At 50.9% G+C, this 14,470-nt stretch overlaps 1 protein-coding gene across 8 annotated transcripts in view; it reads right to left on the bottom strand.

The window, feature by feature from the left end:
* Positions 1-14,470, bottom strand: part of GRK5 (G protein-coupled receptor kinase 5) — a 251,195-nt gene that overhangs the window by 50,549 nt on the left and 186,176 nt on the right. For all 8 annotated transcript variants that reach the window (XR_002524477.2, XR_002524476.2, XM_021943740.2 and 5 more), the window contains one exon: positions 12,288-12,365. Coding sequence is in view for 6 of the 8 variants with exons in the window: in XM_021943740.2 (XP_021799432.1) it covers positions 12,288-12,365 (78 nt within the window). In the remaining 2 variants the exon portion in view is untranslated. The remainder of the gene's footprint in view (positions 1-12,287; positions 12,366-14,470) is intronic.

Here is a 14,470-nt window from a genome sequence, read left to right on the forward strand (position 1 = left end):
ACACATTGAGGACAGGGTCAGAGGCAGAGCCAGCTCCGCCAGCATCAAAGGAACCTCCAGTTTTCTGACCTGGAAGGTCACGAGAAAGGAAAAAGGACCTGGATGGGCCTGCCCTGGCCTGCTGTGAGGAGCTCCGGCAAGGCACATCAGCCTCAAGGGCGTCAGGAGGCGCCAAGATGAAATCAGGCTGTGGGCAAAGACAAGCTGTTTTCCAGGAAAAGTTGGTGAGGGGTGGGGTGTGTCTACTTGGAGGACAATTACACAGTCATGAAATATGCCGCGCGGGAGACTGTGACGTGAGAAGATGCTAAGGACACAGTGCAAAGTGGAAGCTGGGGTCCAGGTTGGGGGCCAGGAGCTGGGCTGGGCCCCGGATGGCGCTGGCACACCCAGCCCCTGGACGCCAGCCCGACCCCGCCTCTGGGGCTTGCTCATTCCCCGGCCTTGCCGCCCCACCCTCTGCTACACCTGGGAAGCTGATTCAGCGGGAACTTTTGTCTTTGGTTAACTTTCAAGAAGACAACGCAGAGGAAGAGAAAGATCACAGGCTCCAGCACTGGACAGGCCAGCTTACATCCCACCCTTTTCTTGCTCTTTTTCTTTCATTGTGGTAAAATAGACATAACATAAACTTCACCATTTCAACCATTTTAAAGTGTACAATTCAGTGGCATTCATTACGTTCATCATGGCAACCGTCAACCTCTATCTTGTTCCAAAAACATTTATCATCCTAAACAGACGCTCTGTACCTGTTAAGTAGCAACTCCCTACTCCCTCCCTCCCACCGGCACCCTGGTAAATGCTAACTTACTTTCTGCCTCTATGGATTTGTCTATTCTAGATACCTCATAGAAATGGAGTCACAGAATATGTGGCCTTTTACGTCTGATTCTTTCCGTTCACGTAATGTTTTCAAGGTTCATCCACACTGGGGCATGTATCAGCGCTTCATTCCTTTCTGTGGTATAACATTGCACTGTAGAGATAGACCACTTTTGCTTATCCATTCATCCGTTGATGGATACTTCAGTTGTTGCCATTTTTTGGTCATTGTGATAATGCTGCTATAAATATTTGCACACTAGTATCTTTTTGCATCCGTGTTTTCTGTCTTTTTTTTTTTTTTTTTGAGACAGGGTCTCGCTCTGTCATCCAGGCTAGAGAGCAGTGGTGCGATCATAGATCACACTGCAGCCTTGAACTCCTGAGCTCAGGTGATTCTCTCACCTCAGCTTCCTGTATAGCTAGGACTGCAGGCATGCACCACCATACCCAGCTAATTAATTTTTTTTTTTTTTTTGAGATGAAGTTTCACTCTTGTTGCCCAGGCTGGAGTGCAATGGTTCGATCTCGGCTCACCACAACCTCCACCTCCCGGGTTCAAGCAATTCTCCTGCCTCACCCTCCCAAGTAGCTGGGATTACAGGCATGTGCCACCACACCCGGTTAATTTTGTAGTTTTAGTAAAGACGGGTTTCTCCATGTTGGTCAGACTGGTCTTGAACTCCCGACCTCAGGTGATCTGCCTGCCTCAGCCTCCCAAAGTGCTGGGATTACAGGCGTGAGCCACCACGTCCAGCCCTCCAAATTTTCTTTTCTTTGTAGAGATGGGGGTCTTGCTTTGTTGCCCAGGTAGGTCTCAAACTCCTGGCCTCAAGTAATCCTCCCGCCTTGGCCTCCCAAAGTGTTAAGATTACAGGCATGAGCCACCATGCCCAGCCTCCCTGTTTTCAATTCTCCCAGTTTCATCATGACGAACTAAAGAACTCTGACTGCCTGGGGTAAAACAAGGACAACAATGTCTACTACATAGGACAGTCATGAAGATAGAATGCACTAAAGCTATAAAGCATGTAGCATACAGGAGGTGCTAAATTAATATTTTCTCCCACCTTCTTCACTAAAACCCAGAGAGTTAATGACTTAGTACTTAACTAGTAGAACTTCCGGCAACAGCCAACTTCTCTGCTTTGCACAGACATTACAAACGTCTCAGCATTTAGACACTTACTGGCTTAAAGAAAAAGTGCCTCAGAGGAATTGAAGCCCAGCTGCTGGCCATCCCCACTGGGAGTAGGAAAACCAAGTCAGTAAGCATCCCTTTTGAGGCCTCTTCTCCTTACTTCTAGCACAGAGTTATAGAAAGCTCCACAAGGAACATTCCAGTCTCCTCTTCCAACCGGGGTCTCTCTGGGCCTCAGTTTATTTATTTAGGAAATGAGGAGTTTAGCTCAGCTCCATGGTGTTTAAACTGGGATCCACAGAACCCTAAATGTTCTCCTCAAATTCAGAGCCTGGGGAAGGGGAAGGAGAAGGGAGGAAAAAGGGAAGTCCAGCCCCCAGCTTGGTCAACCACAGATCTTTTATATCTGTTTGCATGCTGGGAATCTGTAGATAAAACTGTGTGCAGGGCCCAGAACTGGGCAGCCCCTGAGATTTCCCTGGGCACCCATCCTGAGTGAGCCTCCACTTCTTGTTATTTTACATGGCTGTGATGAGGACTTAGCAAAACACGGAATATGAAGTTCTAGGCTACAGTAGTAGCTTAATAAACGCTAGCTGTCCCAGGACGGCTCATGAGCACACATGTGGCTTGATTTGTGAATTCCTCTCTGCTGTTCCCAAAAGTGGAAGAGGAAGAGGCCCAACCCCCATCCCTTACTACTGCTGCTTGAGAGAACTCCTGGAAGTCCCTTTCTCAAGTTTTCTTTCCAATCCTCTTCTGCCCTCCAGCCTGTTTGCAGGGCTGTGGCAAGAAGCTAGAAACGCCGGTAGATGGCCTAGCAGGGGCAGCTGCCCAGCCAGACCCTCTGCCCACGTGAAGGTGGACTCTGAGCTCACTGGATTGATTGAAAACAGGATAGAGATCCTGTTCCGGGGGCTGGAAGATGAGGGCCGAGCAATCTCAGCAGAGATGAAAAGCTGGGTCTAGGGCCAGTGTCTGGGACCCCAAGCCCCACGGAGAATAGGACAGGTACTTAGAAGGGAGCCATTTGCCCAAGCCCCCCATATTTCACACCCTTGGTTGCCCTGGAGACCATGAATTGGCTGGATGAGCAGGCAGACTCTAAGCAGGACCAGGGCCATGGACCCAGGAAGGGAGATCAGGAATGAGGACTCCCAGTCCAGTGCGCTTTGCCCTAGGTCATGCTGTCTCTACCAAAAACAAGCCAGCATTTCCATTTCCATAACGCACCATAGCTGGGAAGCAGAGAGTTAGCCCGGCATCTTCTAAAGATGATGAGAGGTCTTAGGAAGTACAGGGACACAATTAGATAATATTGAATCACTCAATGAAAAAGTGGTTCTCTTCGGATCTCCTGCAAGCCTCCCATCATGAAGTAGAAAGTCGCAGGCAGTGCTACTGTCTTGTCATCAGGTCTCCCACATTCACTAATCTCCTTTAAAATGACAAGGATGAAGCCTTCAGGCTCACAGCCTCATGCAGGCAATAGAGTATCTAGCTTGGATTTAATCTTAATTTTTCCAGTTACCTTTATGTATGACAAATCAATACTGGTTCTCCAGGCATGTTCCTGGTACAAGGTTTCCTTTTAAAACGCATCTATTTTAAGTTAAAAGATGAGGTGATTTAAAGAAAATCATTGTATAGGTAACTGTTAAGGGTAGTCTGCAAACATGGCCAAAACCACACAAGTGCTAGAGAATGACTGATGGTCACAGGCTCAGGTGAGCGCCATTTTTATCAGCCCCATACTCAGTTGGGGAAACTGAGGCTCCAAGGATGCAGAGCTGGAAAGTGGCAGGACTGAGGTTGCATGAGGTCCTAGGGACAAGGATGAAGCCGACTCCCTGTGCCAGAGGCTGAGGAGCTGTGTGGGTTTGCTCGGCCTCCTGACGCTGGTGCCTGGGTGGGGGTGGGGAGCCAGAGGAGGGAATTTGGAGTCGTTATTATTTCCTTTCATTCAAGCTCTTGACTTTATAAAATGTGGATGTTTTCCAGAGAGCCCAACAAGCACTACGAATAGATTTCTTTTGTGTGGAAACACAGGCTGATGGGTAACTTCCCCCTTCACAAGAACCAACTTCCCTGTCTTACCCTATCATTGTTTATTGAAACAAAGAGGCAGCCCTGCATCTACGGAGGGCTCAGAGAACAATATCCTGCCTGCAGACCTTTGGCAAGAAATGCGCTCTAAGAGCCGCCTGCGCAACGGCCTTCCCAGTACCCCACGTAGGGATGCCATACCAGTTCCTTAGAAGCCTGCCCCAACCCACCTGTCCACCCCCTTGTCCAGGAAGAACCCACACAGGCCCTTTCAGTAGGACCAGGCACCGGGTTTGAGCTTCCCCTGGAATCCACTGATAGTCCCTAAGAAAGCCACATCAAAACTGGCACCTCCTGCCAGACCTTAGTAATTGGGGTGGGGCACTGCAACCACGGAGACCAGCACTGTTGCTCACGGGCCCAATTAAAATGAGCCGCAGCAAAACGTCCTACAAGTAACACAGCCAAAGCAGGTCACACAGGCGCTTCTCCATTTTGGACCAGCCTCGTCTCTTCCCAAGTCTCAGTTACCTGATCTGTAAAATGGGTACACTAATACCCACCTTGGGGAGCTGCTAGGAAGTTCCAGGAGCAAGTCTGTAAGAGGCCAGTGCGGTCCTAGGAATGGAAGAGCTCAAAGTCTGGAGAATGTTGTCGTGTCAACTAGGATAAGGGGCTGAATGTCCAAGAAGGACCAGGCCTGGCCCTGATCTTTCCAATAGGCAGTGGGGCTCTCGTTCTTCAAAGGAAGACCAGGTCATGGGGCTAAATGTGCATTAGGATTTCTTTACTTTGTTTCCATACACACCCTTTCCCTTCAAAAACTGAGGCCTTCTTACAAGGACAGATAAGACAAAATGAAAACAAGTCATTTAAAAACAAGTTACAAAAATGAAACCTGAATGTCATCAAAATGAAAAACCTTTGTGCTTCAAAGGACACCATCAAGAAAGTGAAGACAACCCACAGAATGGGAGAAAATATTTGTAAGCCATATACTGATAAGGAACTTGTATCCCGAACATATAAAGAACTCTTCTGACTCGACATTAAAGACAAACAACCCAATTCAAAAATGAACAAAGAATCTGAATAGACATTTCCCACAGAAGATACGCAAGTGGCCAAAAAGCACAAGAAAGGGTGTTCAACATTATTAATTATTAGGGAAGTATGAATCAGAATCACATCAAGACACCACTTCACACCCACTAAGATGGATAAAATAAAAAAGACAGAAAATAACAAGTGTTGATGAGGTTGTGGAGAAATTGGAACCCTGCTGGTGGGAATTTAAAATGGTACAGTGCTTTCAAGAACAGCCCAGCAGTTCCTCACAAGTTTAAACATAGAGTTACCTTACGACCCAGCACCTCTACTCCTATGCATATACCCAAATGAAACATGTCTACACAAAAACTTGTACCTGCATGTTCATAGCCTTATTATTCCATAAGAGCAAAAAAGTAGAAACAAAAAGTAGAAGCAGGTTGGGCACGATGGCTCACGTCTGTAATCCCAGCACTTTGGGAAGCTGAGGTGGGTGGATCACTTGAGGCCAGGAGTTCGAGATCAGCCTGGCCAACATGGCAAAACCCTGTCTCCACTAACAACACAAAAATTAGCAGGGCATGGTGGTGGGCATCTGTAATCCCAGCTACTTGGGAGGCTGAGGCAGGAGGATCATTTGAACCCGGGAGGTGGAGGTTACAGGGAGCCGAGATCACGCCATTGTACTCCAGCCTGGGTGACAAGAGCGAAACTCCGTCTCAACAACAACAACAAAAAGGTAGAAATAACACAAGTGTCCATCAACTGATGAGTAGATAAATAAATAAATGTGTTATATCTTTACAATGGAATATCATTCAGTCATAAAAAGGAGTGAAGTGCTGATACATGCTACAATGTGGATAAATCTTAAAAACATTATGGTGCAAAAGAAGCCAGTCACAGATGGCCACATATTATGTGATATTCCATTTCTATGAAATGTCTGAAATAGGCCTAGAGACAGAAAGTAGATTAGTGGCTGTCAGGGCCTGGAAGAAAAGGGGAACAGGGAGTGACTGCTAACAGGTACAACAGTTTCTTCTTGGGGTGATAAAATGCCCGGGAATCAGAAAGCAGTGACGGTTATATGATTTTGAATCTTTTTAAAACCACGGAATTGTACTTTAAAAGAATTAGTTCTATGGTATGAGAATTATACCAATAGATCTAAAAAAAAAATGGTATTTTTGTTTTTTTTGTTTTTGTTTTGAAATGGAGTCTTGCTCTGTCACCCAGGCTGGAGTGCAGTGGCGTGACCTTGGCTCACTGCAACCTCCCCCTCCCTGGTTCAAGCGACTCTCGTGCCTCAGCCTCCAGAGTAGCTGGGATTACTGGCATGCGCCACCACGCCCAGCTAATTTTTTGTATTTTTAGTAGAGACAGGGTTTCGCCATGTTGGCCAGGCTGGTCTCAAACCCCTGACCTCAGGTGATCCGCCTGCCTCGGCCTCCCAAAGTGCTGAGATTACAGGTGTGAGCCACTGCGCCTGGCCATAGGTATTTCAAAAAGTCATCTGTAATAGTGGATGAAATATAATTCTGTTTTCACTTATGATTATTATTATTACAATGGGAACATTTCCTGGGCCATCTCAGCTCAGAGTGACCCCCCCTCCTTCTGAACACCTGTCACCTATAATCTCAGCTCACACACTCAGATCCAACTGTGGCCCGCTGGCCAGCTTCTGTGAGCTAACAAACCTGAGACCATCCCTAAGACACGCCATGCTCATGGCTGTCTAACCAGCACCAGAGACGAGCCTGCCATGTGATGTTCTTAACTTGGGGGTTGAGGGATGGGAATGTACAGAGGGAGGCTTACTGGTGTGCTCACCTAATATTCCACATGCTCCTCTCCCTTTCCCAGCCTCCCCACTGGCCATGGACCTCGAGAGGAAGTGATGAGTGTTGCTTCTGGGTCAAGCACTTAAAAGCTGCTGTGCTTCCTTCATCCCTCTCTTCCCCTGTGGCACTGACCATGAGACGACACATTCAAGATGGTGGGTCCACAGGAGCAGCCAGGATCCCTGAGTCACCCAGGGGGAAGTACCCAGAGGAGCTGATGACCTAATCAGATGATGCATGAGAAAGAAATTAACCTTTGCTGGGAGAAGCCCCTGAGATTTGGGGGTTTGTTGTGGCAGCTAGTATAAATCATCTGGACTGACGCACTGCCTCTGTCCAGCCCTCTGCAGCTGGAGGCCCTCTGGACCCTTGGCCTCTCACACTCCACAGCTGGCAGTTCCATGTCTGAACGATTTCCTCATTCAACAGCCTGATTTTGAAGGCACGGAGAAGGTGGGGAAAGGCAGATGACAGGCACTGCTGCCGGGCATTGAAGATGCCCCAGCTACCATGCTCAGTACTTGCTGCTTTTATTTATGATCCTCATGGCCGACACTCTTGACAGATGAGGAAACTGAGGCAATGAGAGGTTAAGCAACTTTCCCAAGCCCATGCAGCCCAAAGAGGTGACATCTGGCTTTGAAACCAGTTCTACCTCACCCTAAAGCTCACCTCCTTCTCAGCACTCTGCTGCCCTTCTGTGAGCTCTCCAACAGCTCTCAAGCCCTTCCAAGCCCACCCTTGGCTGGCGCCCTGTAACACCCCCAAAGCAAAGCTGGCCGTGTGTGGGCGACCGATGCAGGATTCGAGGCAGTGTCCATGGAGTGGGCTTTGCCTCTTGGGATAAAAACTTCAGGCAAGGGTTGGTAGGGCGTCCTCCGTGGGGAGGGAGAATGGAGCTCCAGGCATAGACATTGCTTAGACAGGGGCTTTTTATCCTGGCTTCCAACAATTACAAGATGGCAGACACCTCAGGATGTGAGCTCACCAAGCGTGGCTCCCCAGAGACATGAGGCAGGAGAGCTGATGGGCCCATGGAGGGCAGCTTCCAGAGCTCCCCTCAGCATTTCATTTCAACCAGCTCACATTGATCGAGAACCATGTGTCCAGCGTCATGCTGGGGCGGGGACACAGAGAGCAGATGCCACTGTCTCCATCCAAAGTGAATCCCCTTGCCTCTGCCGAGAGCAGGTGGACCTTCCCACAGCCCTCATCCTGTGCTCTGTCTTTCCTGGGGACACCTCCACCCACCCAGAGACTCAAGACAAAAGCCCAAGGGCATCCTCCTTCTGCCGTTTTGCAAGGCGCTTGTTCCTCCCGATCCCCAAGGCTGCAGGCCCAGCTTGGGGATCTGGGGCTGCTCCCCAGAGGGCCTCTTGCCTCCAGTCCTTCCTCATCCCCCTTATTACTCCTCCATGTAGTCAGGGGGATAATCCTAAAATACAAGTGGCACTCAAAGCACTGGCAGCTCCACACTGCCGCCACCTCAACATGGCTTCCCAGTTCCTACAGCCCAGAGGGGCCCCCTCCCCATTCCCACCCCCCCAGCACTGCCCACCCCGTGCCCTTTTCTACCTCTGTGCCAAGGTTTCTCAACCTCAGCCCTATTGACATTTTGTCCCCAGGTAACTCTGGGTAGGAAGCTGCCATGTGCACTGTAGAATGTTCAACAGCAACCATGGCCTCTATGCATCAGATGCTAGGAGCACTTCCCTCCCCCACAACTCTGCCAATTACAAGTACCTCTAGATAGCCCCAAATGCCCACTGCACTGCACCTATGAAGGCCGCTCCTCCTTCCCCTTCTTTCGTGTCCAGCTTCCTCCTCCACATCCTTTAAGATCTGATTCAGCAGCATCACCTCCTGGAAGGCTCGCCTGGCTCGCCTGGGCTGGGCCGGGGCAGCTTCTCCAGATCCCCCACTTCCCTGAGCACAGCTCCACCACTGCTCCCATCATGGGGCATTTGGTTAATCTGCTTCTGTGTTGCCCCCACTCTGAAGGTGGGCTCCTCAAATCCCTATCATGGGGCACCAAATCACAACAATGGAACAGTGTGTTCAGAGACCACCCAGGTGAGGGCAATGGGCTCTGATGAGAGGCGGAAGAGGCTCTGTGCAGCTGGGGATGTTGGGGCTAAGCAGGGATACAGAAGCGAGAAAGACAGAGTAGGGGACAGTGCCTTCCAGATAAAGGGCCTTCTGGGGCACAGCCTGAACGAAGGCCACAAAGTATGGACATCCAGGTGAGCCTGGGAAATGGTACGGCCAGAGCCCAGTGTGGGGCTGTGGGAGAGGTCCCAGGATAGGATGCTGGAGCAGAAGGAGGTGTGGGCATGAGGCTCTTGGATGTGTTCTGTAGCCCAAGGTGTGCCGGAAACTGAAAAAAATGTTATGGTCAATAACTTTGGGAAATGCTTTGTTAACAGTTAAAGAGGTTTCTTTCTTGCAGGACTTCTCAGAGCCTTGAATATGCTCACATGCTGAGTGAATCCACCAGGGGAGATATGGCATTACAGTGCTGCCCACATGTAACTGACCACAGAGGGCTTTCTTTCACAGAGCCTCTCCACTGGCCACTCTCCCATGGTCTACCCTTTGGAAAGCACTGCGCGGAGCTGAGACACACGAGCTACATACTGAGGAGGGGTCCCAAGGCAAGGACCATCTGGGCTTGGGGACAGTGGCTTTGGGGTTGGTCAAAGTCCTTTGAGCCAGTGCTGGGGCCTCAGTCACTCACTCAGCTCCTCAGCCACCACCTTGCTTCGCTGCATCTGGGGCCCAGGGGCATGTGAGAAGTCAATCAGGCTCCGGAGCAAGCTGTCATGGGACGGACGGTTATGGGAAGGAATGGCAAAGTTTATTGTAGGAAAACAGTTAACCCAAGGCACGGATCGACTACCTCCCCCGGAGGCCTCCCTGGCCGTAACAAATGGTGTGGCTTAAAGTTTTTAAATTGAGGAGAACTTAAGGGAAAAAACGTGGGCAGGCTCTGAGGCACTTGTAAAACCATCTGGGCTGCTGGGGGAGTCTGGGCCCCATCCCTCCAGGAGATGGACGCAAGGCTGAGCAGAGGTAGGGAGGTCTGGAGAGTTCAGGTCAGAGGCTGCCAGCAGGGGCTTCTGAACGAGGCTGGCCACAGGGTGAGCCGGTGGCAGCCCTCATTGGCTGCCCCAGTGCCTGCCTATACCCTGTTCTTGGCTAAGCCACAAGAGCCTATCCAGCCAGCAAGGTCGGGCAAAGGGAGCACTTCGCCCTCACTGCAGATCAGAGCCAGGCCTCAGACAGTGGGAGGACGGTGAAGGGGGGTGAGGAGCCTATACCCAGGGAAAACAACCAGGGCTCTAAAATCACCCAGACTTGGGTTCAAATTCTAGCTCTGTCACTCACTAGTTGTGTGACTTGGGATGCGACAGCTCCCCAAGCCTCTTCTTCCTTATTGGTAAGATGGAACCAACAGAATCTGCATTCCACAGTGACAGCAAGGACTATAGACAGTGGTGCCTGACACAAGGGGTCCTCAATACATGCTAGTTGCCATTGTTTGGGGGGAACACATGTGAGTGGGCAACCCTACAGGGACACAGATAAAGCGGTGGACTGGGCCAAGCTGAGCTGCCGTGGGAAGATGCCTCTGCAGAGGGCAGCTGAAGACCCCATCAGCTGAGTGGCCTCTCATGCTGTGCAGCTCTGCGGGCCTCAGTGGCCTGTCTATAAACAGGGCAACCTCTCATGGATACAGGAACCATCAGAGACATCTCGGAGGCATGTGGCCCACCACAGGAGCCCAGCCAGGGAGCTGTCATCATCATGCTCTCTACAGTGCTTGCACCCCTCTAAGCTCAGGGCACATGTTTATGCCCAGAGTGTCCACACTGTCTTGAGTGGTGGCCAGGAGATGAAAAATGTATCTTGCCAGAGCCTCATCAATATGACATCGGCTGTGACTGGGTGAACAGGGACCCTGCTGAGAACATCTCCTCGACTGTGTCCACCTGAGAACCTCACAGACATCAACAGGCCCATATCTGGAGCATGGCAAGGCTGTGCTGCCCAAGGTGAGGGCAGCTGTGCCTGCCCAGGGCCATGCCTTGTCCAGAGCAAACTAGCCCCATTCTATGCCTAGAAGTGTTTTATAAACATAAATTCTGTCATTTCTGAAAAGTGCAAAAGGGCTGGGGGTGTTTGCTGCTCACAGAAAGAGAAATGCACGGATTATGATGGACGCAGAAGCAGAGAAACAGCAAGGGGAGGCAGCAAGGTGATGGTGACTCTGTGTGCGTATTAGGGATGCTGTCTAGCAGGCTGTTCAGAGTGGGGCATGACAAAGGGCAACGCTTCTGGGCGTGAGGCTGGGCTCACCTTGCAAGGGCAATGGCCACCACCAACTGCTGATGCTGGAGAAGAACAAGGGCTACATTTGGTACAAGAGGTGCAGGGGGTGGGAGGACTGATGGCCAGGACCTTCCACAGGCTGTGATGACCTCAGTCCACTGGTAGCCTGGGATGGGCACCAGGAGGTATACCCTTCCGGGGAGCTGGTTGGCCCACAGGGTCCTGAGCAGGATGAAGCCACCAATGGCCCCGGGGGATGGGACACATGCAAAGCTATTCCCACACAGGTCTCATCTCAGGCTCCCAACACCTCCAGGAGGTGAGTCTGGCAGGAAGACCACTTTTAAGAAAGGGAAACAGAGGCCCAGGGAGGGAATGTGACTTGACCAAGTGGGCAGAACTACTGACACTAGAACACTAAATGGGTTGAGAACACGCTTCTGTGAAGGTGAGTCAAGAGGAAGCAGATCTTGGAGAACCAAGGCTACTGGACCCTGAGGACGGTGGTACCCCAATGCTTAAACCATTCAGTGGATGCCCCCGAGGTGGGGTCAGGGTGGCCCCTGACCCTACAGAATACTCCAGAATATGCTTCAGAATTCTCTCCATTCTTTGATGTAGTTGGGCACCCCCTTTCCCTCCCAATCAACCGCCAACACTTCCCCTCCACGCCAACCTCTCAGAACCGCCCTGCTGAGCCCTTCCTTCTGGGCACTTCTCCTGACCTTGGCCAGGCCTCTATCTGCCCTATCACAAATGGTTGGGTGTAGGCACAGGGCAGCATGGTGACTCTTGAAGGGGCTGGGCCCCAAGAAGCAGGCATCCCACCCCCACTCCAGGCCTGGCCTAGACCATCCCTATCTTGGCCCTGCCAGTCTTGGGCACTCTCTGGGGGAGGATGAGAACTGTGGATCACAGGAGATCAACAACAGCCACCAGCACAGCACTTAACAGCTCCCCCACGTGGCCTGGCACAGACTTAGGGGCTCCTATTTTTGGATAATGCCTCCTGTGCTACCTGCTGTGGGGTTTGGAAAGTTCCTTACCTTTGGGGTGAGGTACTTGGTCATAATTTCCTTCCCTTTCTCTCCCAGTTTTTCATCTGGAGTAACTTCATATTCTGCCTAAAACAGAAGGAGAAAAAGAAAAATAACAGCTTTGCTCATGAGCTTCTTATGGTTACAGAACCTCACAGCCCCTGGAGGAAACCCCCTAGAGGCCACCTGACCAATTCCCTTCTCCTGCAGGGCAGGAAGCCAGGGGAAAAGACCTGGCCATGGAGCCCCAGTGTTCAGTCCAAACTACTCTGCCCTCTCCCACAGATGCTGGGTCTCAGGACAGCGGTGCTCCACACAGACCACATCAGAATCAGCAGGGAGCCCTGAGCAAACACTGATGCTAGGTCCCACACTAGACCAATGAAACCAGGCTTTCCATTGGGCCATGAGGGCTGGCACCTGGGCAGCTGGGGTTGAAGACCACTGACTTAGATGAATCAAAAGAAACTACTGGAAAAATAACAGCCCACCAGACTGGAAGGCCACCAAGAAGCTGCCTTAGGTTACTCAGACCTTGTAAGCTGTGTGATCTTAGACAATTTGCTTAACCTTTCTATAAAATGCAGATGGTACCAGCACCTAGGTATGCAGTGATTATACAGACGGAAGTGATCAAGCTCTTGGCCTGGGGCCTGGCCCATCATAAATAATAATAAAGAGTTGCTGTAGTTACCACCATTGTGATTATTATACTTTGCAAGGATAAACAATAATGTGGATGCCTGGTCTTTTCCAGCTTTTGAGTTTACAAAGTGAACACACACAGGTTTTTAAAGATGTTCTTGTCTGAACGTTGAAACAGCCAGGGCAGTGACGCAGGAGAACAGGGGCTGCCATCCCACCCCGTTGTCTGTAGGTGGAGATCCCGAAGGCCCACGGCGGGAAGGCACTTGCGTAGGGTCGTGCAGCGGGAGGTGGCAGGGCTGGGACTTGAACCTCCAAGCGCAGGGCTTCTCCTCAACCACACCACAGAATTTAGGACTCTGATAACTAGCCAAGCCAGGGGGCCCAAGCTCTAAAGATGGGAGGTCTCCAATAAACAGACTTTTTAATTTTCCTGAATCCCAGAGGGGGCTCCTTTGCTCACATCTGACGCACTTGCCACGTGGATAAAGGGCCTTGAGTCAATAAAAAGCCTGAGTAAGTGTCCCTTTCTCATTTAGACAAAGGAGCTAATTACAAATTGTTTATAACCATTTCAAAATCCACCACCCAAGAATTTGTCAGCCTCTGTCCAAAAGTACAGCTATTTCAAAAGAGACAGGAAATGACACTAGCAGAGACGGACCCGAACTCCTCCCCGGGCGTCCCACCACGCAGTCAGATGTCTGTCCGGCCCTCAGGGAAACCTCACACCTCAGTGTCTAGGGTCTGAATCCTCTCAGACCAGTCAAAGGGAGCACGCAGGCGGCACTCACAGTGACCACAGAGGCAGCCAGGCTCATTTCCATCCACAGTGAGCAAGTGTCCTTGTCTTGCCCTCTCTCTTCTAATGGAGAGCCAAGATCCAGCGATTTTCTCCCATGGAGAAACACGAACACGACAATCATTTAGATCACAGGGAGATAGGGCGGTGTTTCTTTAAGGAATCCCACCCCTCATTTTATAGGGCTGGACACAGAGGCTCAGAGAAGTCAGGGACTTGCCCAAGGTCACAGCTGCCGGGCTGGTGCGCTGGCCTCTGGATTCCCACTGGGTCGCGTGGTCAGAGCCTTTCTCCCCAGAGGTCAATTCCTCTTCCACATCAAGATGAGCCTTGAGGGACTGGGGATTTCTTGATGATTTGACTTGATGGATGAATTCCTGAGATGCTTTAAGGTGGCTCTTTCTTCTTGACTTTTTCCTGTTATTTTCTCCCTCTGTGCTCTAGCTGATCTCTCACTTAAACCTGAGGAAGGAATTGTTTGCGTGTTGATGCGCCGCCGCGCCAGATAACCCACTTGCCGCGGACCCCTTTATTGCCTGGGATGCCGCCACCACTTGCCGCGTCGTTCGCCCTGCGTGGACCGCCTGGATGCCGCCCCGCACGTATGCCACCGGACCTTGCGGATGCGCACGCCCACGCACCGCGTTGTACACGCACGGATGCGTAATATCGCACCGGACGCCCACGCGCATGGCCACCGGACCAGCGGGATGTCGCAGACGCCCGCGCCGCGCGCGCGCCGGGT

This window comes from Papio anubis, chromosome 11 (assembly GCF_008728515.1).
Source record: "Papio anubis isolate 15944 chromosome 11, Panubis1.0, whole genome shotgun sequence".
In the NCBI taxonomy this organism is placed as follows: Eukaryota; Metazoa; Chordata; class Mammalia; order Primates; family Cercopithecidae; genus Papio; species Papio anubis.